Consider the following 26,104-nt stretch of genomic DNA (forward strand, 5'->3'; position numbering starts at 1 on the left):
TATTGAGCACAGCTAGTGTTTAAATATTGATTTCAAAGCTAAAGCAGAGAACGTACAAGATGAGCTTGGAACAATTTGTGCCAGAAACTAAGTGAAGAAAGATGGGAACTTAAACACAAGAACCAGGTTGAAATCAGGGACAAAAAGGATAATGACACTGAGAGAGCTATAAGGGAGCCTTCTCACATGCTAGAAATGTTCTATTCACCTGATTACACAGGCATGTTCATTCACCTAGTGCTTGCTTCAGCAGCACATATACTAAAATTGGAACGATACAGAGAACATTAGCATGGCCCCTGTGCAAGGATGACATGCAAATTCGTGAAGCGTTCCATATTTTTAACAACAAAATTCAGTAAAGCAATTATCCTTCAATAAAAAAATTAATTAGAAAGAAAAAAATACATTCACCTATTGGCACAGTAAGATCTGTGTACTGTAAGTAAATCATGCCATTATACCTCAACAAAACTATTTTAAAAGTTTAATGGTAGTAATGGGTATAATAAATTGAATTTAAAAACAAACCTGAGGCCATACTAACACTAAAAATGACGGGACTATGAAGAAGGCTGAGCACCGAAGAATTGATGCTTTTGAACTGTGGTGTTGGAGAAGACTCTTGAGAGTCCCTTGGACTGCAAAGAGATCCAACCAGTCCATTCTGAAGGAGATCAACCCTGGGATTTCTTTGGAAGGAATGATGCTAAAGCTGAAACTCCAATACTTTGGCCACCTCATGAGAAGAGTTGACTCATTGGAAAAGACTCTAATGCTGGGAGGGATTGGGGGCAGGAGGAGAAGGGGACGACCGAGGATGAGATGGCTGGATGGCATCACGGACTCAATGGACGTGTCTGAGTGAACTCCGGGAGATGGTGATGGACAGGGAGGCCTGGTGTGCTGCAATTCATGGGGTTGCAAAGAGTCGGACACGACTGAGGGACTGAACTGAACTGAATAAAATGCCAACTAATAAGTATAGAAAGAATGATAAAGTTAAACCAACATTTTGTAAGCTTTGTAATAAATGACTTGGGCAAAACAGGCATTAAAGTTACTGGGAAAAATTTGGTGAGGTATTTAAACAGATAACTTTAATTACAAAGAAAAAAATTATCTTTACCTTGCAGAAATCTGACACTACCTTAGAACCAAGTTGTTAAGTGTCACATCTGCTATAAAAGAGCCAACTGACACATGCCTCTTGATGTGATGTATTCAGGGCTTACAACTTATGCAATATTTCAGCCAAAAATGTGTAAGCCTGAATTCAATCACAAGAACCCAAATTAAGAGCCATTCTACACACTGGCCTCACCTCAAAAATGTTATGAAAAATGAAAGAAAAGGATGAGAACCTACTAAAAATTGAATGCTGAAGAGCTGACAAACTAAATGCAATCCACGTTCCCGCACTGGACTCTAAAGTAGAAACTGCTATAAAGTATGTTACTGGGACATCTGGCAAGTTTGAATATAGACTATTAGAAGATAATATTGTACTGATGTTAAACTTCTCTGAATTAAATATAATTGTACTATAGTTGTGTGAAAAAGTATGATACAGATCACAAGGTATTTCCTTCAGTAGTTCAGCAATAATGAGTATTTAGAAAGAGGCTTCCCAGGTGGCACTTGGGTAAAGAATCTGCCTGCAGTGCTGGAGATGCACATTCAATCTCTGGGTTGGGAAGATCCCTTGGAGGAGGAAATGGCAACCCACTCCAGTATTCTTGCCTGGGGAATCCCCTTGGACAGAGGCGCCTGTGTCCATGGGGTCATAAGAGTTGGACATGACTTAGTGACTGAACAAGAAATTTAGAAAGATACAAAGCAAATGTGGTTGAGTTGTTAAAAATTATAAATCTAGGTTAAGGCTACACAAGAGTTCATTGTACTATTCTTTTATTGTTCTATAGACTTGAAATTTTTTCAAAATAAAGAGTTAAAAGTAGCAAGATCTCATGTAATCAGTTTGGGGGAATGGGATATTCTAGTAAACTGAAGCTGTGATTAATCAAATACTAGATTTAAATTTTTGTGTGTGAAAAATCTCCTTAAAATGAGTTCTCCTGATGCCCAGGCAGTGCCTCACATGAATTAATTCAGAAACTCAGGACTGGGGCTGGTGTGTGTGTGTGTGCAGGGGGGGGGGGGGACATGGGGGAAGGGAGCAGGTGGTAAAGCTCAGGAATAAGTTACTTTTGAAGGCTGCCCAGATTACATTTTGAAAGCAAGGTTCAGAACCACTGCTTGTCTATATAGCTTCTACCCATTGTTACAGTCCTAATCTCTGGACAATGGAGTTCCTTTTCTTTCCTGAAACACTTTGGAACACTGAGAAACACAATCATGTGCCCCTCTTTCCCCTTTAATCTTCAGTGTACAACATCAATAATTCCTGTAGGTGTTCTGCTGGTCTCTATTGGTGAAATAAATTCCATTTCCAGGGTATATGTACTTCAAAAGACATGTATAAAATTGTCTATACCAGCATGATTCATAATATCCTAAAATGGGAAATGTTCTGAAAGTTCACTTACAGAAAATGTGTTAATTGTAATATAGTCATATAATGGAATGTGTGTGTTAGTTGCTCAGTCATGTCCGACTCTATGCGACCCCATAGACTGTAACCTACCAGGCTCCTCTCTGTCCATGGAATCCTCCAGAACACTGGAGTGGGTTGCCATTCCTTCTTCCAGGGGATCTCCTTGACCCAGGGACTGAACCTGGGTCTCCTGCATTGCAGATGGACTCTTTACCACTGAGCTACCAGGGAGTCATATAACGGAATACTATAGAGTAATAAACACTACAGTTACACCAAATATGGATGAATCTCACAAGCAGTGTTAAGTAAAAGAAGACATAAAAAGAATACATTTAATTTCATTTATATCCTATTCAAATGCAGGCAAAAGCAAATGATATTGTTAGAAGTCAGAATACCTGTGGATAACAAATACAAAGTTACCTATGGAAAGAAAGGAAGGCAGAGTGATGGGGAGGGGTAGAAAGGAGATTTTGGAGTTTAATTTCTTGACTGAATAGTGGTTTTTTCAGATGTTTTGTGTTAACTTACGAAGTTGTGTATTTGTTTTGGATCTTTTATGTACCTCACAATTTTAAAAATGTTTAAAATATTATCATGAGACCCAAGATAAAGGGTATGAAAATTCATTATAATCATACAGGTCTCCACATACTGGGTGGTGGTTGCTGTTATCCAATCCTTTCACGCCTCTCTCAGCTCTGGAACTAAACTGTCTACGTTGAATTCCAATTATGCCACTTACTAGCTGTGTGACCTTGGAAAATCCATGCCTGTTTCAACTATAAAGTAAGAACAAGAGTACCTACCATTGAGTGATTTTGAGGTGTGAAGAAATATAAAATGCGTAGAACACAGCCTGGAATATAGTTAGCACTTGATAAACAGCAGCTGCTGCTACAACTCTTGCTTTCTGGCCTCACAGTCTGTTGATAGGTAAGAGAGAAGTGTGGGGCTTTCCAAGAAGGGAGACTTCTAGAAGAAGGAAAAAGTTGGGGGAGGTGGGAGGATCCTTTCCTCGTCTTGAAACTCCTAGGTAAGGGGAGATGCAGGCTTCCACCATGATCACATGTTCAGTCTGGCTCTCACCAAGGGCCCAGGGAAAAGCAGGGGAACAACAATTAGACAGGAACATTTCACCACTAAAAAGATTTTTATTACAAAACAAATACTAATAAAATCAGGCCTGGTCTTCAACCTCCCCTCCTAGAGGCCCCTAGGATGGAGTAGATTGGGGGGAATAGGGGTTGGTGGGCACTGAAAGAACAGAGCAGGCTGACCTCCCCTCATCAGTCTCAGCTGCTGCCTTTTAGAAAAGGCTAAAGAGCTCTTCCAAAGCCCTTTGAGAGAGGCACCATCCTTCCAGCCAGGAAGTAACCACCGTTGGCACCAGACCCTCACAATACTGCATTGGAGGATCCAGGATGTCTCGGCTGACTCTCAGCAAAGGCCACCCAGGGTCACTCAGCCTGTGCGATGGCGTAGGAGACCAGCCATAGGAGCAGGGGGCCCAGAACGAGGACAGTGAGCCAGACGGCAAAGCTGGCCAGGATGAACCTCCGGGCCCGGGCCCCCCAGTGCACTGCCTCCTCCAACCGGCCTGCCTTATGCCGCTCTTCCGCCTGTGGGGGCAGGTTTTTGGTTAGGTTCTCCCCCTGCTTCTCCCCGCAGAATGCCCACTGCCCCATTCCAATCCTACCTCCTCATTATGGCTCAGAATCTCACACCCATGCACTCCACCTTCCTTTCCAGTTTCTCTCCCTCATGTCTCAGCTGCAAAGTAAGGTACCCAACTTTACTCTGCCTCCTTTTCAGGATGGCTGTTGTTAGCTCAGATCACATACGGGGAAGTACTTTTTAATCATTTTATTCCTCATCCTTTTCTACTCATCTCAGTTTCATTCAGAATTTGGAATTCTTGGCAAGAAACAGTGAGCAATCTTATGAGTATTTCACTCATGTCCAAACAAACACTCCATTCTCACTAGCCCAAAGGCTAATCTCATCTTTTCATTAAGGATTCTTTTTATGATTTTGCCCTAATGAAACCCACAAATTATTCTGATGATAAGAAAACAATTTCTGATAAAAATACAAGTGGGATAGAGGAAATGCCAGTATGACATTTAAGTTAGCCTGTGTGGCCTTTCAAAAAGTACATATGCGGTTTCTGTCAGATGTTTTTGAATGGCGAGGCTCATTCTAAAACTTCACAGCTTCTTCTGAATACCTACAGATTGTTCCAATTACTGCTCAGCGGCCCTGAGTCTTGCCCCTTCCAATTCATTCTCTTATAGGCCTTGAGAGTGGATCTTACTGCAACACAAATCTGATCATATCATTTTCTTTTGCAAGAATCCTTGAGAGGCTCCCTGCTGCTGCTGCTGCTGCTAAGTCACTTCAGTCGTGTCCGACTCTGTGCGACCCCATAGACGGGAGCCCACCAGGCTCCCCCATCCCTGGGATTCTCCAGGCAAGAACACTGGAGTGGGTTGCCATTTCTCCCTAGTACTTCACAGATAAAACTAAAACTGCCAAACACAGCACTGGAGACTCCTGGGAATCCGGGTCCTCTGGCTTCGTCTCTTACTATTCCTTACTGGTTCAGTCATACTGAACTAACCATCCAGGTTGCCTTTTTATAGGATGTCCTTTTATCCTTATTCACTCATCCTTTAACATTACTTTCTTTTCACACCTGTAGGATGCCTTTCTGTCACCTATTCTCTCTTATACACGTACATGCAATCACACACATATATCCTCCTGGTGCCCAGAATACCCTGTGCTTCCTCTATCATAATACAGATGAGCTGCATGCTATTAATGATTACCCATTTTCACAGCCATCTCTTTCGCTAGACTGTGGGCCCTTTGATGGCAGGAACCATGTCTTATTCTTATTTCTGGCACCAGGCCCACAGCCAAGCTCTGGCAGGTACTTATTAACTCATCAGTGTAGACAGATCAGGTATACAGAACCACTGCCTTTCTACATCCACACCCCTGCTCCCACAGGAATTGCATTCCTCACCTTGATGGCAAACACAAGGGCCACTATTCCCAGGCAAGAGCAGCCACATATAATGCTAGTAGCTGCTAAGCAGCGGAGGCGGAGCCAGCAGCAGCGAATGGGGGATGGAGAACAAGCAGCTTCCGTGTTGCACACCAGGCTCTCTGCTGCATTCTCCTCGTCCTCCATCACCTGTGGGCGATACAGTCAAGATCCTTGTAAGCCCAACAACTGAACTCTTGGCCTGCCTTGCTCAGACTCTTCCCCTCTCCCTGATCATGTTGTAGCCTAGCCAAACTCTCAGGAATACTGCCTTACTGGGGAATTCCCCTAGTGACCAAGAGAGGAAATGTGTGTCTGGAATCTTTCCCTCAGCCTAAGGTTCCCAGCCTTCGAAGGCAAAGTGGTGTCAACATAGCATTATCTGTATTACTTACTGTTTTGACAAGTGGGGAAAAGCAAAATGACAGGTACACACTGAGAGGCAGCAGAGAAACACAGTATCTCAAAAGACTGCTAGGTATCTAAGTCTACCCCAGTCAGTGATTTTAAACTGTATTTCAAAGGGCCCTGAAGTTCCTTAGAGGCTGCCCTCAAATATTAAGGAGGAATCAGAGAATGGCACCCTAAACCCTGTACTCCACCTCAAGGAAATCAGTCATTTCACATGAAATTATCCTGACGTTGGGGGAAAGGAGAGGAAAAACATCATTTAAGCTGTCTTTATAGCTAAGGAAACTCAACACCAGAAAGACCTCACCTCCCCAAATCAGAGCCTCCCTTGCTATGCAGCCTCCCTTCCACCTCCTCTCCCCATTTTAACCCAGGTTACACAACACAATCAGTTAAACACTGAGTCCAAATGACCTCATAACCCACACAGAAACCTGCATAATGATGCCCTACTTAATCATTTCTCATCTCCCTATTTCCCCAGCTCTCAGAGCTCTGGCATCAAACCCCCTTTCTACTTCACCCCCAACTATTCCCCACACCCTAGACAGAATGAAACCATTTGGAGTTCTCTGAACACAAGTAACAAAGGATAGGAAGGATGAATGAGAGGGAAGACAAGCAAAGAGCCAAGAATGCCACATACCACAAAGCTGCAGAATGGATGTGAGGGAAGAACTCAGACTCAGTATACACAGATAGTCATCAAAAAACACAGAGAGACGGTCCAGTGAATTGAGAGCAGAGAAAATTTAACAATGAACTGGGTCTCTTACCTGGCTATAGACCTTGAGGAACTGTTTGAGTTTCGGCCTCTGCTTCAGGTTTGGTTTGGCTTGGGTGGAGATGGAGCTGACTCAGTGCTCCAAGCCAAGCCCAGGGGTGGGGCTGGGTGGCCAGCCACCATCTGAAGATCCCCAGAAGCTGGAAGGGGGTGTGGCTGATTCAAACCAGTCTGGCTAGATGGAGGAAAGGCAAGGGAAGGCAAAGGATGGAGTAACTGGAGATAGGGTGCCTGCCTTCTGAAGAGGGAGAGAAAGCACCTGAGCAAGAGGGATTAAAGCAGGGGAAAGTCTGAGGCATCAGAGAGCCCCAAAGGAAGGCCAGGAACCAAGGGAACAGAAGGAAGAGAAGTACGAATCTGAATGACTTAAAACAGAAACCTTAGGGAAAGGTACCCTACCAGATCAGATTTGCCATTCTTCCCTCTTCTTGGGTGGCGACTTCTGCCTCAAAGACACACAATTCTGGGTTAGAGATCAAGTACTAGGGTCTTAGCAAGAGAGGAGAAAAACGATACCCAAGTTCCCACCCAACCCTCCACCAGACCAGAAAATCAGAAGCCTCCTTACGCGGATGCTCATACAGAAACTAAGTTTATTATTTTTTTCTTCTTAAAAAAAAAAAAAAAGAAAAAACTCATTGTAGAGAAGCCCCTCCCCCTTCCCCTAAGGGTGGGGGTGGCCATGAAAGATAGCTGGGGACATCAAGTACAAAGGGGTGGGGACAGAGACTATCTTGCCACCCTTAACACTGCCCAGCCATGTGGGGTGGAAGGGAAGGGGATGTGTGGAGCCCCATTTCCATGACAACCAGATGCCTACCCCCTACTTTGGTGGAAAGAAGGGAGAAGGCCCCTATGTCTCCCTGGAGGATTTCCCCCTCAAAAGACTTCAAGTAGTGGTTAACAGAGTCAGGCCTGGTCATGGAGAGAGAGGGGCTGTGGCAGAAAGCCTAGGTGAAGAGGGCAGCCCACTCACGTCTTGGCCTTGCGGCCTCTGTGACTAATGGTAGGACCAGCCAAGTGGGGAGGGGCGCTGCTGCGCAAGATACGGTGGTCCCCTTGGGTGGTGGCCCCAACAAGCCGGCGGGGGCCAGGCCGGCGCCGTGGGGTCCCATCCCCTTCCTCCTCCTCACCTGAGGCTTCGGCCTCAGACTCCTCTACTGAACCCTCAGGCCCCAGGGGACTTGGGGGTTGTAGGCGGGTCCGCTTTGCCAGCCCAGGACCACTGCCGACTGGGGCCCCTGCCCGTTTGCGAGGCACCTTCTCAGTCTCTAGAGGGGGAACTAGAGACCCTGGACGCAGCCGAGTCGAGCGCAGTTTTGGAGCTAATGAGACCACGGGAGATGTCAATTCTAACCCGCCTGGCCCACTATCCGCTAAATCCAGGTCATCCTGAATTACAGCCACCACCATGGACCCTTCACTCTTTCGTCCCCGCATTCCCTCTGCTTCAAGACGTAAGCGGGCCAGGCGGGTGAGGGGGCGGCTTCCATCCTCATCAGATGAACTACCCTCACTTTCCCCCTGGCCCTGGGTTTGCCGCTGCTTCCCCAATCCACAGCTCTCGAGGACAGAAGAGCTGTCGCGGTCCAAGACAGGGAGCTGGCTGGGCCGAGGTGATGGTGGATTCTTGGGAGGTCGGCCCCGCTTCCGCTTGGGTGGGGACGTTGAAATGGTGAGAGTGGTGACAGTGCTGGCGACCGCAGCAGCGGGACAGGACAGGAGTGACGGGAGTGGCGGCAGGGGTGGTGGCGGCGGGAGTGACTGCGTCCGGCTCTCTAAGTTGCCATCCCCTGGAGAGGAAGTGGTCCCAGGAAGGGGCAGATCTCGGGCCTTAGGGGGCCGCCCACGCCTTCTTTTCTCCACAGGTGATAGGACGATGGGCTCGGGTCTGTGAACTGGCTGGGGTCCGAGAGGCTGGGGCCCAGGAATAAGCTGGGGTGCAAGGACAGGCTCCGCAACAATAAGGGTCTCAGCCCCAGGGACTGGGTCAGCCCCATTGGTTTTTCCCTTAGAGGTGGAGGAAGGTGCCTCATCCACCCCTCGCCCAGCATCCACTGGAGATCTGTTCTTCTTGGGGGGCCTCCCCCTCCGACGTTTCACAGCAGGAGGGGTGATGGCAAGCAATGCCCCTTCTCCATTTTCTGAGCTGCCCCCACCAGTTACCCCCAGCTCAATGCGACGGCGAGCTATGAAGGGCTGCTGGGTTGGAGTGGGCAGTGTGGATGGGGGAGCAACTTCACAGGGACCGCTGGTGGGAGGTGAGGATTCTGGCCCCGAAATGCTGGGGGCTGATGGGCTTCCCGGGCTGGTACCAGTCTCAGAGACCCCAGGCACAAGGGTGCTGGCAGTACCCCGCTGCTGTCGCCGTCGCCTCACCAGTTCCTTTTCCTCTACCACAGTCACTAGCCGTCCTGGCAGCTTGCGAAGCACTTTGGGACCTGGAGGCTGCCCTGGCCGACCAGCCCCTTGACCCCTAATTTCTACATCTGCACTGGTGCGACGCCGAGGGGGCCGGGCTGGTGAAGAACCCTCAGGTGTGGAAGTGGCCGAGGATGAAGTTGATGGGGCTGTGGCCTCAGCCGAAACAAGTTCCTGTGGTTTCTCTGGAGTAGAGGTTGGGGTCTGGGCCTCCACCAGCTCTTCTGAGTTCTTATCAGTCTCCAGTGGCTCTGGAAGTAGCTCATCAGATGCTGCTGAGGGTGGGAGCTCCAGCCTACGGCTCTCACTCAGACACGTGGGCATTTCCTCACCATCAGGCAGCACTGAGAGGATGGTCGCCTCGGCAGGCTCGGGCACCTCCTGCTCTTGACCGTTGGGGACGCTGCCAGCCGCCAGGGTTGGGCTAGGTGCAGAAGAGGTGAGAGAAAGGTTCTTCTCTGACACAGGCAGGATCTCAACAGCAACTGGCAACAGATCCTTAGGGGGCACAAGAGTAACTGGGGAAGTCTCGGAACTGGCCATATCAGCCAGCTCCAGGGACTCAGTAGATGCCATTGCTTGTGCACACAGCTCTGCCTCAGGCCCCAGGCCCAAGGGGAGGTTGGTGACTGGCGGCGAAATGGGCACAGAAGGTAGGCCAAGCAGAAGAGGCGAGGAAGGAGTTGAGAGAGAAGTTTGGGCCGGAGGTGGGGTTTGAGCTGGTGGAGGAGTACAGGCAGGAGGCGGGGTACAGGCAGAAGAACAAGAGGGAGGAATCTGTGCAGAAGGGAGAGGGGGAGAAGGCAAGATATGGACAGGAAGCATGGTTACTGGGTTTGGGGTGGAAATGGGGATTGGGGCAGAGATTGGAACAGGGATTGGGGCAGGAATTGCAGCAGGAGCTGAAGCTGGAGGGGGTCGAGGCCTAGGTGCTGGCCGGGGAACTCGTTCCCTGGCAGGGCTACAGCGAGGGGGTGTGGAGGTGTTGCGGGTATGATGGGTGGATGTGACAGGAGTGTGGTTTGCCCCTTGAGTTTCAGCCCGGGCTCCACGAAGACGCTCACTGACGCGAGTCCCTGGCCTTTCAGGGGCCTTGGCCTTCTTACTGCGCCGGTGGCTGCCTCCACCAGTCCCACAGGAAACCTCATCCCCAGCCCCTGGCCCCTCCTCCTCCTCTTGGGGTAGGCGGAACACCTCCTCCTTGGCTTGGTCCAGGTCCTTGCGGGCAGCTTCCACTTGCTCCTATCAAAAACAGAGCCCAAGGACTGGTCATAGGGAGGCAAGCAGCACGTAGAATAGGTGGAAAGTAGTCACTTTCCACTTCTATCCCCACCCTGAAGAAATACTCACTTCCGCCTGCTTGAGCTCCTCTCGGCTCACCTCCTCCAGGGAGGCTTCCAGGAATTTCATGGCATAGCGCTCAATGGGGGTCAGCTGTGGGAAAGAGCAGTGGTGATGAAAATAGCAACCTGGTGCCCAGGGCCCATCACTCGTGATTATTTTCACCAAAGACAGACAATTCACAGAGTCCAGAGGAAAGGGCTATGGAGGGTAAGGCTGAGAACTAGTGGATCCAACACCAACCTGTTCTACAAGGGCAGCAATTTCCTGCTCAGCCCGGGACATTTCCTCATCTTCAGCCCCAGGCCGACCAGACTCCTCTCCCTCACCAGCAGGAAACCCATCATTCTCATTGAATTCTGCAAGCTCAGCCACCTGCTCAGCCTTGGCCTGGGTGGCCGCACGAATATCCTCTTCATCCTCTGCTCGACACAATGCCTACAAGGGTGTGGGGAAGAAACACCACGAGAAGTTCTTTCTTTACATCCTGTGATTTGATTCTGGCAAATGTTTGAGGCCAGATTTACACCATAACTCAACTCTCTTCTGGATCACCCAAATTACCAAAGCAACACAGTAGTCCACATAGGATAGAACAGATTCAACCAGGAGTCCCAGCAGGGACAAAATAACTGTTTTTGAGAACTCAAGTTCTACTTACTTTCCATTCAAGTCAGCCTCATATCGTTTTAAAGCAGTAGTTTTTTTTAATACAAATAATCCACAATTCTTTTTTGCACTGAGATGCCTCAGGACAACAGACTAATATCTGATCATTCCCCTGAGATGAATATCCAGAGAGATCACACCAAACTCACTGAGGGAAGTAGCCTAGAGCATGAGAGGAATGCACTTGGTAGGGAAAATTTTCTCCATGATAATCCACACCTGTAGTTTCTAAACATCTGTCTACTTCCAAATAACTATAAATGCCTCACCTTTAAAAATCATGATTAAAAAAAAAAAAAAATGATTTAAGTAGAAAGACTGTGAAACAGGGCCCAGGAATCAATCTTTTTCAAAACCTTCCAAATGATTCTAGTATACTTTAATGTTTGGAAAAAGAGTTTTACACTATATACAAAGCACTTTTTAATCCGCTATGCCATTTAATCCTCAGTTACTTCCTTCTAATTTAGCATTTCAGAGAAGTGGGAATTGAGGCTCAGAGGATTAAATGGATGTAGCTTAACAGACACTATTAAGAACCACTGCTGGAATTCAAACCTAGAACCGTGGTTCTTTCTATGAAATCAGGTGAACCAATAAGCAATCTTCTCACAAGTGTCAAAGGTGAACTGTAATCTGGCAAGCAGTAATAAGAGTTCCTTCCCCTTGGACAGGCTCAAGAGACTGAAAGATGACACACACTATAACCATTAGCTCTACTCTACGGACTGTCAACTCTTTTTCTGCAGGGCAGGATCTCAGTTCCCTGACCAGGGACGGAACTTCTGCAGTGGAAGCGTAGAGTCTTAATCACTGGACTGCCAGGGAAGTCCCTGCCCACTCTTTTTTTCACCTGCTCCAGGATATGGGTCTGCTTGCTGGCCACAGTCTCCTCCTCCTCATCAGGGGCAGAGGGTACAGATGAGCCAGACGGCTCCTCCAGAGGCATATCAAACAGCTCTCGGATGGTCTGCTTTGGAAAGAACATACACAGAGTGTCAGAGCCAAAGGAATGCTGGTCTCAGGTCTATAGCTATGAAGCTGGTAGCTATCAGTGTTATCAGAAGCATCACTGGTCGAAAAGGCAGGTATGTGGGGGTCAAAACATCCTTTCTAATAAGCAGCAGTAATCCCCATACGCATAGCAGTTCTCTCCTACACAGACTGGAAGATCTTAGTACCTGTTTAAAATAGGCTGTGGTGAAGTTGCCTCCCTCAATAGCCATATCTCCCAACATTCTCTTCTGATTTGCCTTTTTTAGGATGTTCTCTTCCACTGTCCGTTCACTGATAAGCCTAGGCAGGTGATGAAGGACATGTATAAACAGTCAAATACATCAATAAAACCCTATTAGCAAAGGAAAAGTAAGGTAAGGGGAGACAAGGCAACACCTATATATGTGGACATCTCGGGTCTGGCCAATTCGGTGACAGCGATCCTGGGCCTGAGCATCCATGGTAGGATTCCAGTCGCTGTCATAAAAAACAACAGTGTCTGCCCCCGTCAGGTTCACGCCCACACCCCCACTCCGAGTTGAAAGGATGAAGCAGAATATGCGTTTGTCTGCATTGAATCGTTCCATCAAAGCCTAGAGAAAAAAGGGAAAAAAAAAAAAAGAACAGTATTGGGAGACATATCTCCAAAAACAGACCAAGGCTTAGTAGGACCCCCTCATGAGACTCTCGAGCCCTAGAAAAGGAGACTGAGCTGAGGCGAGCCTCTAAGGGTTGCAGGTGCCTCGGTTACCTGTCTCTGTTCAACTCTAGTTGACCCATCCAGACGCAAGTAGAGGTGGCCATGGTAGGTGAGAAACTGCTCCAATACATCCAGCATTCGGGTCATCTGGGTGAAAATGAGCACCCGGTGGCCCTCTGCCTTGAGCTGTCGCAAAAGCACTGCCAACGTTTGCAACTTTCCTGAAGAGATATGAAGGGGTACAAGGAACGAGCTATAAGCTGGAGTGAGGAGAACACTTAGCACTGGAAGCCTATGTACTTGAGAGATAAACGTTTTACGCCAGGGTTTTGGTTAACCCAGAGGATCAAAAATATTTAACATATATTTTCTTCCCTTAAGGGTTCTTCCTCTTAAGTCTGCTCTTGTCTTGGACCTGACTTCTTTCAGTCTAGGGGAAGGGTAATACAGACCCCTCGGGGTAAAAAAAGAAATCCTTAGTGGTGTATGAGCAAGAGACCTTCAAGCACTACACTGAGTTATACCAACTGAAACACAAAAAAAGCAATTCACAAGATAACAAATCCGCTGATGTCATGAAGGGGTACAGGGAATGGAAGGTCACTAAGATCAGACCACCGAGGCAGGATCTTATGAGGTTATCTGGTTCAACCTACCAAGCAGAAAATAACTTCTGTAACATTTCTGATTCAGTCAGTTTAAACATTTTCAACAAAGACTTTCATTTTACCTATTCTGAATGGTTTCAAATGTTATAAAATTATAATTTTTTTTTACTAAAATAGCTACTAAATACATATTATTAAAAATTCTGCTGCCTTTATGTTCTAAAACATTTATGAAATCTCCAAATTTTATGTTACTATAGAAGTATCTGTGCACAACTGCAGCAGAAACTATTCACTATTATCATTCATGACTAACAGAACCCAACTAATCCTATGAACACCTGGCAGAGATCCCTTGATTCCCAGGGAAGGCATGCCTCAAACCAACTCCAGAAGATGAATCATTATAAATAAGCCACAGTTCCTCTTTGACTTTCCTGTGTCAGTGATTACTCTAGGGATCGGCATATGGTTCTATCTGAGTCAATGAATTCTGAATCAAAGTCAACTGGGTGGGCTTTTTTTTCCCAGAAGAAAAAAAATATCAAAGTGTTGCTAGGAGTATTTTGTCTCAACCCCTTGCTCTCTGCTTAGATTACTAGTGTGCTCCCTGGAACATCATCTTAATACCACAAGGAAATAACCATGAGAATAAAAAGATACAAGCTAAGGATAGTAGGCAAAGTCTTGGGTCCATGAAGACACCAGTAAACTGCTAAACCAGTTATATACCATCTTTCTCAGCATTTCTGACTTGGTAAACAATAAATGATTTTGAAGCCACCTTTGGTTGGTTTTATTACCTGCAGCCAAATTCCTTCTAAACAATAAGATTCTAACCCAAAGAAAAGGATCCTCATCCAACTACTTTCCCAAAATAAAATCTACTATTTACATTTTTTTTTGGCCATGTGGCTTACAAAATCTTAGTTCCCTGACCGACTGAACATGCCCTTGGCAGTAAAAGCCATAAAAAAGTAAAAAGAGTCCTCATCACTGGACCATCAGGGAATTCCCCTAAATCTACTATTTACTGTGCAGTCCTGTACTAGCACACACCTTTCCCCATAAATCTAAAAACTCCATGCTGTACTATCTCATCTGCCATTGTATCCTAAATGATACACAATATAGTAGATAGTCACAAAATAATCACTGAATAAATGAGTTAGCAAACACTTTCAACTTTCATCAAAATTAAATTTACAAATGCCAAGAATCCATCATAAGGCCTACATTTCATCTCACCCATAAACATCACCTAACAGACCAGCTAATGTTTAATGAAACCCACGGAAACTTTATGTATAGCATCCCTCTGATATAACCGTCTTGAGACTAAGACAAGAAAAGAGATCAAGGGACCCTCACTGGCCAGTGAACTCACCACAATCATACTGGATGAGCCTCAAGTCAGGAAACTGGGTACGCATGTTACACACAATACGGTGCAGAGGACGAGCCCGAGGCCAGAGCTCACGAGCCAATTGCTCTTGGAAGGCTGCCTGACGTGGGGCCAGCCAAGGAGGTGGGTGGCAGGCATGCAAGGAAGGGGGAGGTGCCTCCACAGGAGGCATGACAAAGATGAACCTGTAAAAAGAAGCCAAGCTGTAGAAAATATGGAACTCTAAATGGCCCCAGAAGTCAGCACCTTTAACAGCCCTAACCACTATATCCACTTAGAGGCCCCAAGACCCATTTCCCATTAGCACTTAGCCCTGCCAACCTCTCAATGATTTCTGACAGCTGGTCTAGTCGTTGCTGGGGAAACAGTACAGCCTGGCGGGCAGCCTCGGTATAAGTCCAAAAGGTGGGGTGGCTGGGGCCAGGAGAACGAGGGCCGATCGGGCTGGCAACAGGTTGGGGCAGGGTACAGAAATCCAAGACTTCAGTCCCATACACAGGTGCCAGGGCCCCATGAGCCTCACTAAGTTGGAAAATCCGTTCCAGGCGTTCAGACCGCTGCCGCTTCCTCTTTTCCTCCAGAGAGTCCTAAAAACATAGAAAAAGTCATCAGCATCCTTACAGAAAACCTGGCAGTAACTCCCAGAATTAAAACATAATTTATGGAAACCCAAAGATTCAAGAACACACTATTTTAGCTTTCCCAAGTTGTCAATATGGGAATTATTCTTTTCATCAGATTGAATGAAATGACTTCTCTGAAAAAGAAAACTGATCTTCCCTGTATGCTACCAAAGCAAATGTCTGAATACTCAAAATTAAGATCCATATATTTGATCAACTTATAGAATGGATATGTGGATTTTCCCATAGAACACTTAACTCCAGAATACCCTAATTTATTTTCTTGTGGTAGATCCAAAACAATGACTAAAATCCCTCCTCAAAGCACTGAGCAGGATGCAGGGATGCTAACCAAATCCATGGCAGGTCTCTGTTAAAGGTTAGACTGGAATGGGGTGGGATAGGAACAGCTAACCAGACATCTAGGTACCATCACCCTGAGAGAGAAAAGGGGAGGGGAGATTTTTCCTGGTGGCAGAAAATCTATATGATTCTGACCCAATCCTTTCCCATCTTTTGTGCTTCCAGTTTCACAGGCTATCAAGTCACCTAACTCTTGTAGCACTTATCACTCTTGGAAGTTTTACATGGCCATGATTCTTTAACATCTTCTATCCACTAAACTGTAAGACCTATATAACACGAAAAATATCTGATCTTGCTCACCGTATTCATCTGATATTCAGCTTGTTATCTGGCACAAAGTAGGCTCTCAATAAATATCTGCTACTGGAATGCACAAATAATGAAGACGACTAGAATCTACAAGATGGTCCTGAAAAAAAGCAGTGTCCCACATTTCCCTTCCTGACTGCTATCTTAAGCTTGACCTCTTGGCTTCTGGTGGTCTAAGTGAGGAAGGAAAGCATCTTAGAGGGAAAAATCATTAAGGCCAGCTTTCAACAGTAGTAGCAAAGGAAACAGTATTTGCAAATCATCTATCTGAAAAAGGACTTGTATCCAGAATACATAAAGAAATCTTACATATCGGTAACAGAAAGAAACAAAATAACCCAAATAAAAAAGGGAAAGGATCTGAATAGACATTTCTTTGAAGAAGAATATACAAATGGCTAACAACCTCTGAAAAGATGCTCAATATCATTAACGATCAGGAAAATGCAAATCAAAACCACAAGGCACCACTTCAAACCCACTAGGATGGATATAATCAAAAAGACAGACAACAAGTTTTTGGCAAAGATGTAGAGAATCTCGAACCCCCACAAGTGCTAGGGAATGTAAAATGGTACAGCCACTTTGGAAAACAAATTTGTCAATTCTTCAGTCAAACACAGTTACCATACCCCAGCAATTCCACTTCTAAAGTTACATCCAATATAAATGAAAACACATGAAAAGATACAAAATCTTATACATGAATGTTCATAGCAGCATTATTCATAACAGCCAAAAAGAAGAAACAAACCAAATGTCCCCCAATCAACTGATGAACAGATATATAAAATATGGTATACCCATACAACAGAATATTATTCAACAATTTTTCTTTAAATGAAGTACTGTTGTATATACACATATAACTCAGTTATAGCATAACATGGATGAACCTCAAAAACATTAAAATAAGTGAAAGAAGCCAGTCACAAAAGACTATATATTATATGACTCAGTAAGTAGGACATTAAGTAGGCTAGTGGTTATTTAGGAGAAAAAGAAAGTATTAAGGATGATGGCAAGTGTGGGGTTTTCTTTACAGAACATGCAAATGGTTCTAGAGTTGACCATGGTCACAGCGGCACAACTCTGTGAATATACTACAAGTCAATAAACTGTATGGTTTAAACAGGTGAACTGTATGGTATGTGAGTTATACCTCAAACTTCTTTAAAAAAGTGTCAAGAAGCTGCTACCTATTAATACTTGCAGAGCAATGAAAGCAAAACACAGATTATGGGGTTGCACTCTTGGGCCAGGATCTAGGCTTTCCTCTCTACTTCCAAAAAGCCAGACCAACCTGGCCGCATTAGAGAAAGACCAAAGGCAGAGTCAGTGGCACTGATGGAGGGTGGGGGACTAGGGCTGAGGCCAAGAATAAGTAGCAGCTCTACTATCAGCGGGAGAAAAAGACAAGAGGACCTGGAAAGACTCCCTAGATCTTTCTCCTTATTAGGTCCTGGGTTACTTACTCTGTGTTGCAACTTTAACTTAACCAAACATACATAGAACTATACACATGACAGAAAAAAAATGGCTACCAGAAAGCTCATGAAGGGATAGAAAAAAGTCATTTTTATTGCCCACTTAATCACCATGAAGGTAAAGCACTACAGCAAGGCTCATGATCTTTAGGGAACTATATTCCATGGTGTCCTTTATCCCTTACAAGTTCAAATATCTATGGTGATCAACTGAGAAAAATTTTCCTGTCTCTGAGACTGCCTCTTGTGCAGAAGAGAAAGCAGTAGTAGAGTCAGCACATCTGTATTCTCACAAGTTGTGTAAATTTTAAAACACCATTTAATGAGCTAGTTTCATCTGTAAAATGGGGCAATTATATGCCAACACTAACTCGAGTAAACAAGAACCAAAGAGACCAAATGTAACAAAAAAGCCTTGAACACATCAGTGAGTAATAGTTTTAAAAGCACATTATGTCCTCAACTATTCCTCTGTGAAAAGTAGGATCTGAATTATTATTCCCATTTTACAGATAAGAGCAAAGGCCCAGGGGAGGGCTCTGTCCAGTGGCCCTCAAGTATTAGGTCCAAAAAAAACAGGCTTTGTAATTTACCAAGATAAAAGTGACATTATTTTGTTCCATCCACTCTATAGCAACACTCCAAAAGAATTCAGTTTCCTGTCCCCTCTCCTTTGAGGCAGTAAAACTTACCAGATAGAAAGGGGAACGAGGTGGTGGTGGGGGCTGGCGTCGAGGTCGGGGACCACTGAACGAGGTAGCAGTGGAGGGAGGGCTGGGGGGACCAGAGCGTAATGTCAGTGTCTCGGGCTCATCCTTGGAAACAGGTAGCCGGGATACCATGGTGACAGGCAAGGGAGCGGCGCCAGATGACGAAACCACAAGGGAAGATGCCTGGGAAGCTGGGCTCTGTGTTGAGGCTGGGGCCAACGCCAGAGTCTGAGCTGCTACTGGGCCCAAGGTGGGCACTGGAACTTGGGCAGGGCTCAAAGTCAGTGTCTGCACTGAAGCTGGGGCCAGGAGTGAAGCAGATGATGATACCGGAGCCAAAGTCAGCGTGTGAGCTGGGGCTGGGCCCATCGGAGAAACTGGAGCCAGAGTGGGTGCTGGAGCCAAAGACAGTGTCTGAGATGGACCCAATGGTGGTCCTGGTGCCAAAGACAGTGTTTGGGCTGGAGCTGGTACTAGGGATGATGCTGGAGTCAATGACAACGTCTGAGCTGGAAAGGGACTTTGAGGGTTCCCAGTGCCCAAAGAGAGTGTCTGAGATGGAGATGAGCCGCCAAGAGTGGATGCTAAAGCAGGGGGTAAAGCCAGTGTCTGCGTAGAAGCCGGACTCGGAAGAGGTGATGGAACTGGGGCTGGTACCATAGTTTGAGCTGATGATGGAGCCAACGCAGCAGCTGGGCCTGGCCCCAATGAGGAGGCTGAGGCTAAAGGTGTTCCTGGAGTAGACGATGAAGCCAGGACTGGAACCGAAGTCTGCGATGAAGCCAGGACAGAAGTAGGACCTGGTGATGGAGCCAGGACTGGAAGAGGAGCCAGAGGAGCCGGAGAAGGAGCCAGGATTGCTGTCTGTGGAGCCACCATGGGAGCCAGAGAGGTGGCCAGAGCCTGAGATGCAGTAGGTGCTGGAGCCAAAAGGGAAGCCTGAGCTGGAGCTGGATTTGGTGTTGCCGGAAAAGGATTGGCCAGAGCAGAAGCTGGCACCAGGACAGGTGAACATGCTGGGGCTACGGCTGAGTTCAACCCTGAAACATGTGAAGAGGCCGGAGCCAACAATAGAGGGTGACCAGGTGCCTGAGATGGGGACAGGGATGGAGTTGAGGCCAAACCTAGAGTCAAGGCTGACGCTGATGGAGAAGCCCCAACTGGTGCCAAAGAAGGAGGTCCAGGGGCTGCTGAGACAACAGGTGCCAGTGTTGGAGTCACATTAGTCAAAAGAGTTGGGCCCGAAGCCGAAACAGGCAAGGGGGCTGAGATGGGAATGGTGAGTGGAGCTGAGGCTGGGGAAGGAAGAGTTGTGGAGACAGAGATGGGGAGTGAAGATGACACTGGAACTGAGACTGTAGAGGACACAGGACTAGCAAGGGGAGAGGAGTTGGGAACTGGCACTGGAGAAGAGGCTGGTCCAGGAAGTGAGGATGGCACAGGAAGAGGAGAAGAGATGGTCAAGGGAGCAGCTCCGGGTGCTGAAGCTGTGGAGACAGAAGGGAAGTTAGCCCCCACATTCTTTTCTTGCTCCTTCTATTACCCTGTCCCACCCATTCCCCTACCCCCAAGGTTCACCTTTTCCCAGAAGACCTTCACTCCCACACCATGAGGTCAAAGATTCAAGGAATCGAACAATTTAACAGTTCTTTTCCTTCCAGATTCCAACCAATGTATCTTAGAATCAGACAAGGGCTCAGCGGGGGCCACTGCAAACCAGTATGCTGATAATGAAAGCATCTACTGTGACTTAAGATACCCTCTGGGCCACCCTATCTCCATTCCCAGCAAAAGTTTCTGGCATCAGCCACCCTGACTCACCACTGACTTCAGGCGAAGGACCGTGGACCAGCTTGAGAAGTGGCCTCACGAGAGTGGATGTGGGTATGGGAGCCCGGGCAGTAGCCAGACTAGGTGTGGGTAGACGGCCAGGGGGTAATGTGGGGCGTGGAGTCAACACAGCTGGAAGCCCAGAGCTTGGAGGCCGGGGTGCTGGGGCCAGTGGAGGAACAGGAGTCAGTCCATCCCGAGGGGCCTGTCTCACTACAATCTTCACCACGCCTGTATTATTCACCATGGTTGGTGGCACTGCAAGAGGAAGCTACATTGAGGGGAAGGTAGAAAAGAAACAAGAAACCCAAAGGATGGAAGAAGTCCAAGGGCAGGAGAGGGTCGCAGACAGATATCAGAGTTACTGGCAAGGGAAAACAACACTGGGGGAAGGCTAGACAGACAGTAGCCCAGGGCATGCCTGGAAGGACCAAGGCCAGCAAGGGCTAAGTAAGTAGGAAGGCCAGAAGCCTCACCCTGGTTAGCAGCAAGCGGAAGGCTGAGGCCAGTGGGGGCAGGGGTGGTGCTGGGGGTCGAAGAAGGCAGCACAGAGACAGGGGTGGGGCCAGGGGTCGGGGCCACGGCCTGGATGAGGGCCACATGGGCAGGCTGGCTGATGAGGTGGTGCTGCCCCCCTGCTGACACCAGGTGCACCACATTCCCTGGGTTAACGGAAGAGAGAAAGAGAGAAAGAAGCAGCTATCAGCCGGAGGGGGCAGGGGCCAGAGAAAAGAGAAAGAACAGAAAGGGAGTAACTTCTCCAGAATAATCTCATACCTATCTTGATCTAAAGAACCCTTCAACCATTCCCCTTGGCCACACCCACCAAAAGCTAGGGGGAAAAAAACATAAAGGCTGACATCTGGAAAGAGCCACAAAAACAAAGGGACAAGGAAGAGGAAGAAAAAGGCAGGACAGGGGGTGGGTTTTACCTACTTTGCAGCGGGCGGGGCTGCCCCACAGCAAGCTGGCGCACCTGGGCACCAGTCAAAGTCAGCTTGTTGCCCTGGATTTGGAAGGTGAGAGGTTTGCTTCCCCCTGTACTAGCCACTGGACGTTGTGTTAGTGAGGCCAACTGCCCAATGCTGACCACTTCACCTGCTACAAATAAAGAAGAGGCTTAATGTACATGGGGCTCATTCTGCTCAACGTCATTTCACACACCTCCATGAGGTGCAAGTCTCCAGTTTCTCCAACCCGTCCCCCACTCAATTCACCATGTTCTCAGAACCTCAGCCTCCACCTACAGCCTCTGAGCTTTTGACATGCTACTCCTTCCAATCCTGCTTGTTTAATCTGCAATCTCCTTTACATCCTCTAACAGCCTTCCACCATCCTGAGCTCATCACACACACATACACACCTGCCCACTGTGCTGCCCTTTTACCCCAAATAATTATCTACTATCAGGCTGACCATTATTTACTCATCTATGGGTCACCTCCCCAGCTAGAGACTGTGAATTACTTCAGGGTTCTTATTTGATTATGAATTATCAATGCCTGGCAAAATACATAATATACGTTAGCTACCTAGAATCTGACACATGCCTGGCCCCCAGCTTTTCTTGTCTTGCTCCATGGTACACAGACAGGCCTTCCTCCCAGCTCAAGTCCTTTACCCTCACAGAACCCTGGGGACTTACAGGGCAGGCGGGCTTGCATGTCAGGAGACAGGATGAGGCGCTGTGGCGCAGGAGCAGGAGCTGGCACTGCCGTAGTGGGAGCAGTGACTGTGCTGGAGGAGGTGGTGGTGGCAGCAGCGTTCGGGAAGGCATAGCCTGGGGGCACTGTAAGCGGCTTCAACAGGTTGGAGGAGCCTGGTGGTGGGGCAGGGCTCAGGCGAACAGGGGCAGGTGGGGCCGGCTTCAAGGACAGGGTTGGTGTGGGAGGCCGTGAGGTCCCACTTAAGACCCCCAGAGGGGATGGTAACACTGTAAACACAAAGCAAACGCCTGTCAGATACAACCTGACCAATTAAGCTTTAGCCTGCTCCTAGAAGCCTCCATACATAATCCCTTGTAGCCCATCAAACGCTACACCCCTGTCTCCAACCCAGCTCCTCAAACACTAAATTTCATTACTTCTCCCCCAATCCGAACAATCTGCCTGAAGTACCCCCCAGCATCCTGGCTCCCTTGCAACTCACCCTGGGGGAGAGGCCCACTGTTTGGCTGCAGTGGGGGCAAAAGAACAGGGCCAGGAGGCCGGGATGCTGGAATAAGTGGGGGCCCAGAAGGCGAGGCTGACACCATCAGTGGTGCTGGCAGCACTGGGGGTGTTGGGCCAGGGGTGGGCTGGGCTGAGAGTTCAGGGCCTGGAGGGGGTCGGACTGGGACAGGGCCCAGGGGGGTCCGTGGACTGTTCACAACCACCACTGTCCGGCCTTCTTGCTTGGGCACTGGTTGCAGCATCCTATGAGGAAAAAACAAGGGGATGGGTAGGGAAGAAGGGAGAGTAAGGAATAGGAAAAGAAATAAATAAGGAAGATGAGGCAGAAAAACCGACAGATTATAAAAGCAAAAAAGGGAAAGGTAAGACCCAAAGGAGAAAAGAGAAAGAAATCCGATAACCAAAAGGCACCAAGCAGAGGGAGGGCGGGAAATGATCAGTGACAAACACAAGGGCCTCTCCCAGGACCACCTTCTAGTTATTCTCTCCCCCATTTTTCATCCATCCATGTAAACAGTTGAGCCTAGCCTCCAACTTTCCACCCCCACCCACCCAGCCAGCTGTAGCCACTTTTTTTTTAGGAACCCATCCCTTATTCCTCAGCCTTAGTACCTGTTGACTTTCATCTTGACTGGCTTGGGCCGGGGTGGGGGGTCAGGAGCAGTAGCCACTTCTAGAAGAACCCGACGGGAAAGGCGGTATTGGGGTAGAAATGTGTCAGCCTCATATCTAGAGACACGACCCTCCAGGCCAATGAGGTCAAACCGACCCATGTCTATCCGCTGACATAAGAAGGAATACAAAAGCACAGTGTCAAAGGATCAATGATTTGGCAACGATTTGGAAACTTGGTAACTATTTCTTGGATATCATACCAGACAGCAAAAGCAAAGACCTGATAAACTGGACTGCACCAAAGGACACTATTAACAGAGTAAATGGCAACCTATAGAATGGGACCAAAATTACAGTATTTGCAAATCATGTGTCTGATAAGAGCTTAACAACCAGAACACACAAAGTCCTACAACACAACAAAATAACAACGTGCATAAATGTGAACATACACAGGCATATACACAAAAACATGTACAAAAGAATATTACCCAACTTTAAAAAGGAAGGAAATTGTAACACATGCTTGAAGACATTCTACTAAGTGAAATATCCAGCAACAAAAGGACAAATACTTTGTGATTCCGTGAAACATGAAATACTAGAATAGCAAATTTATAGAGACAGAAAGTAGAATGGTGACTGCCAGGTGCTGGGACTAGAGGAAGAATGAGGAGTTATAATTTAATGAATATGGAGTTTCAGTTTAGGAAGATGAAAAAATTTCTGAAGATGGATGATAGTGATGACTATATAACTATGTGAATGTATTAATGAAATTGTACCATATGCTTAGAAAAGGTTAAAATGGTAAAACTTTTTGTGTATTCTACTGTAATAAAAACAAAAATTTGGGGGGAAGTGGTCCAAAAGAGGGAAGGAGCAGGAAAACAAACTAATATTTAAGTATTAATTATTATGCAAAGCACTTCTAAAAAATACTAACACAATTCTCTCACATATACTGCAGAATAGGCCTTACAACACCAATTTTGAAGGGCAAGCAAACTCAGGGTTGAAAGTTAATAGTTACCTTGCCCAAAGAGACACCGTTATTAGAAAACAATGAAGCTGGAACAGTGCTGAGGTGGCAGGGGAAGTAAGGATGCTAAAGGTCAGACTCCAGCCTAAAGAAAAGAGGTGCAGGGTTGGGTAGGGCCAATAATCTTGGGGACAACTGCTCACCTGGAGCGGGTGGACATCAGTGGCCCTTAGCACCAGAGAGGCGGTGCTGAAACAGATGCCTGGAGTGATGAAGGGGGAGGTAACAGGTCGAGGATCAAATAGGTTTGGATGATTACAGACTTTTCGCAGCTGCATCAGAATGTTGATGACACTCATGAAGTGGCCTGTGGCTAGCGTCTCCTTAGTTCTGAGAGAAAGGAGAAATAAACTGGGCACCTTAGCAGTCACCCCTGCTCCAGTCTGGGGTCCCAAGCCCACCCTCAGTCCTGCCTTACGTGGTCTGGGCCATGAAGTCATCATAAAGACAGCGCTGGCGCTTGGAGAGCCGGCAGCGGATAACATGCTCATACTTTTTAGGCATCTGCTTCTCAACATCCACCTTAACTCGGCGCAGCAAAAAAGGCCGCAAAACCTAAAAGCAAATAAGCAGGAGGCTGACAGGAGAAGAGCGGGCACTGTGTCCCAGCTGAACCCTCTCCCTGGGTCTTGGCCTGATGACCAGCAGAGCGCTGGCTTAGCCCGTTAGTAAACATCCATGCAGCCATGCAGCAAGCGGGAACCAGCCACCCAAAATGAGTCAGATGTAAGCCCTCCTCTCAAGGAATTTACTATAATGAAAGAAACAGACATAAAGATGATAATCACAATATACGTGACAAAGGAAGCACCAAGGACAGAGCAACTAACTACGCAGAAGGGATAAGTCAAACTACGTTCCAAAGGAGTAACTGTAAATTCACAAGATTATGGAAGTAAATCCAGCCGAGAAGCTGAGAATAAATCTGTGACACTGATGGAAGCACAGAAAACAAAAGGCAAGCCTGAGACCTCAGGAGGGAAAATGTGACTAGGATATAGTCATCAAGTTGACATGGAAGAAGTTCAGAGAGAGATGAAAAGAAGTGAAGAGTGATAGTGTCACTAAACCTAGTGTGGTAACCATTTCATGATATATATACGTCAAATCATTATGTTGTACAGCCTAAACTTATACAGTGCTGTCTATCAATTATAACTCAATAAAACAAGAATAGTTTTTGAAATATTCCAAGATTTTAAAAAGGAGGAGGTACAGTTAAGGAAAAACTTTGTGGTTTTTTGATTTACCAAAATAACGGTATGACTGACCAAAATGAACAGAAATAACAGGCTATAAAGCTTAAGATATTTGGCTTATAATGGAGTGAGTTCAAGAGGAACTTTCAGGCAGGGTGGCAAGAGCTACCCAGGCGAGGGGCAGGGTGGTGAGCCCTGGGGGCCAAGGAGAGAGGGAAATCCCTCTTGCACTCCAAAAATATCAGACTAATGGCACCAAGCTGAGATGGAAACATTTATTGTTTTCTGAAAAAATGTCCACGAGACGGGGATCATCAAGGGGTTGGGGGCAGATAACAAAAATACAAATTTTAAAAACGAGGAACTTTCAATTAAAAACGTCATTAGAAATTTAAATGCAGGTTAAGTGGTCTAGAGAGTCAAGGAATTACGAGTATGCAAAGGAGATAAGTAAATTGAGAGACAAAAAAAAGTCTGAAGATCAGAATGCTGAGAAGTGTTATTTAAAAGCTGGACACTGGACAAAGGGAGAAGAGCCAGAAAAGACCAAAAAGGAAAAAAGGAACACCACAAAAATATGAAGTTGTGATAAGTCATGTAAAGAGAAATCCAAGCCAGAAACTGTTCAGCATTATTCTACTCAAGGAATAAAAAGAGAAATGCGACCATTAAAAAAAAAACAAGCAGAATGATGCATAAGATGAGGTCACTCAATCTGGCCGTGGGTTAGACACTGGAACACTGCAGACAACTGAGTATATTCAGCCCAGCACTGCCGTCCCTCTCCCTAAGGGTTTTCCGG

At 46.7% G+C, this 26,104-nt stretch overlaps 2 protein-coding genes and 1 non-coding gene across 3 annotated transcripts in view; 1 reads left to right on the top strand and 2 right to left on the bottom strand.

The window, feature by feature from the left end:
- The first annotated feature begins 237 nt into the window (after positions 1-237).
- Positions 238-344, top strand: LOC138077365 (U6 spliceosomal RNA). The gene has a single exon (XR_011144802.1). It is a non-coding gene; the product is annotated as a U6 spliceosomal RNA (small nuclear RNA).
- Positions 345-3,761: 3,417 nt separating this feature from the next.
- Positions 3,762-6,915, bottom strand: TMEM265 (transmembrane protein 265). The gene is made up of 3 exons (XM_068967227.1): positions 6,803-6,915; positions 5,595-5,765; positions 3,762-4,182 (listed from the first exon to the last, which is right to left on the bottom strand). The coding sequence occupies exons 2-3, from the start codon at positions 5,760-5,762 to the stop codon at positions 4,021-4,023; spliced, it is 330 nt and encodes a 109-aa protein (XP_068823328.1). The 5' UTR covers positions 5,763-5,765; positions 6,803-6,915; the 3' UTR covers positions 3,762-4,020.
- Positions 6,916-7,778: 863 nt separating this feature from the next.
- The window catches only part of SRCAP (Snf2 related CREBBP activator protein), a 30,414-nt gene continuing 12,088 nt past the window's right edge, over positions 7,779-26,104 (bottom strand). The window contains exons 17-34 of the mRNA XM_068967226.1: positions 24,522-24,658; positions 24,247-24,433; positions 23,059-23,228; positions 22,424-22,689; positions 21,921-22,208; positions 21,212-21,376; positions 20,752-20,937; positions 20,267-20,533; positions 18,428-19,932; positions 15,272-15,537; positions 14,933-15,135; positions 12,989-13,158; positions 12,634-12,830; positions 12,423-12,537; positions 12,095-12,214; positions 10,816-11,010; positions 10,582-10,665; positions 7,779-10,473 (exon numbers count right to left, since the gene is read on the bottom strand). Of these exons, the coding sequence (XP_068823327.1) occupies positions 7,783-10,473; positions 10,582-10,665; positions 10,816-11,010; positions 12,095-12,214; positions 12,423-12,537; positions 12,634-12,830; positions 12,989-13,158; positions 14,933-15,135; positions 15,272-15,537; positions 18,428-19,932; positions 20,267-20,533; positions 20,752-20,937; positions 21,212-21,376; positions 21,921-22,208; positions 22,424-22,689; positions 23,059-23,228; positions 24,247-24,433; positions 24,522-24,658 (7,212 nt within the window). The 3' untranslated portion in view covers positions 7,779-7,782. The remainder of the gene's footprint in view (positions 10,474-10,581; positions 10,666-10,815; positions 11,011-12,094; positions 12,215-12,422; positions 12,538-12,633; positions 12,831-12,988; positions 13,159-14,932; positions 15,136-15,271; positions 15,538-18,427; positions 19,933-20,266; positions 20,534-20,751; positions 20,938-21,211; positions 21,377-21,920; positions 22,209-22,423; positions 22,690-23,058; positions 23,229-24,246; positions 24,434-24,521; positions 24,659-26,104) is intronic.

Source organism: Capricornis sumatraensis, chromosome 3 (assembly GCF_032405125.1).
Source record: "Capricornis sumatraensis isolate serow.1 chromosome 3, serow.2, whole genome shotgun sequence".
In the NCBI taxonomy this organism is placed as follows: Eukaryota; Metazoa; Chordata; class Mammalia; order Artiodactyla; family Bovidae; genus Capricornis; species Capricornis sumatraensis.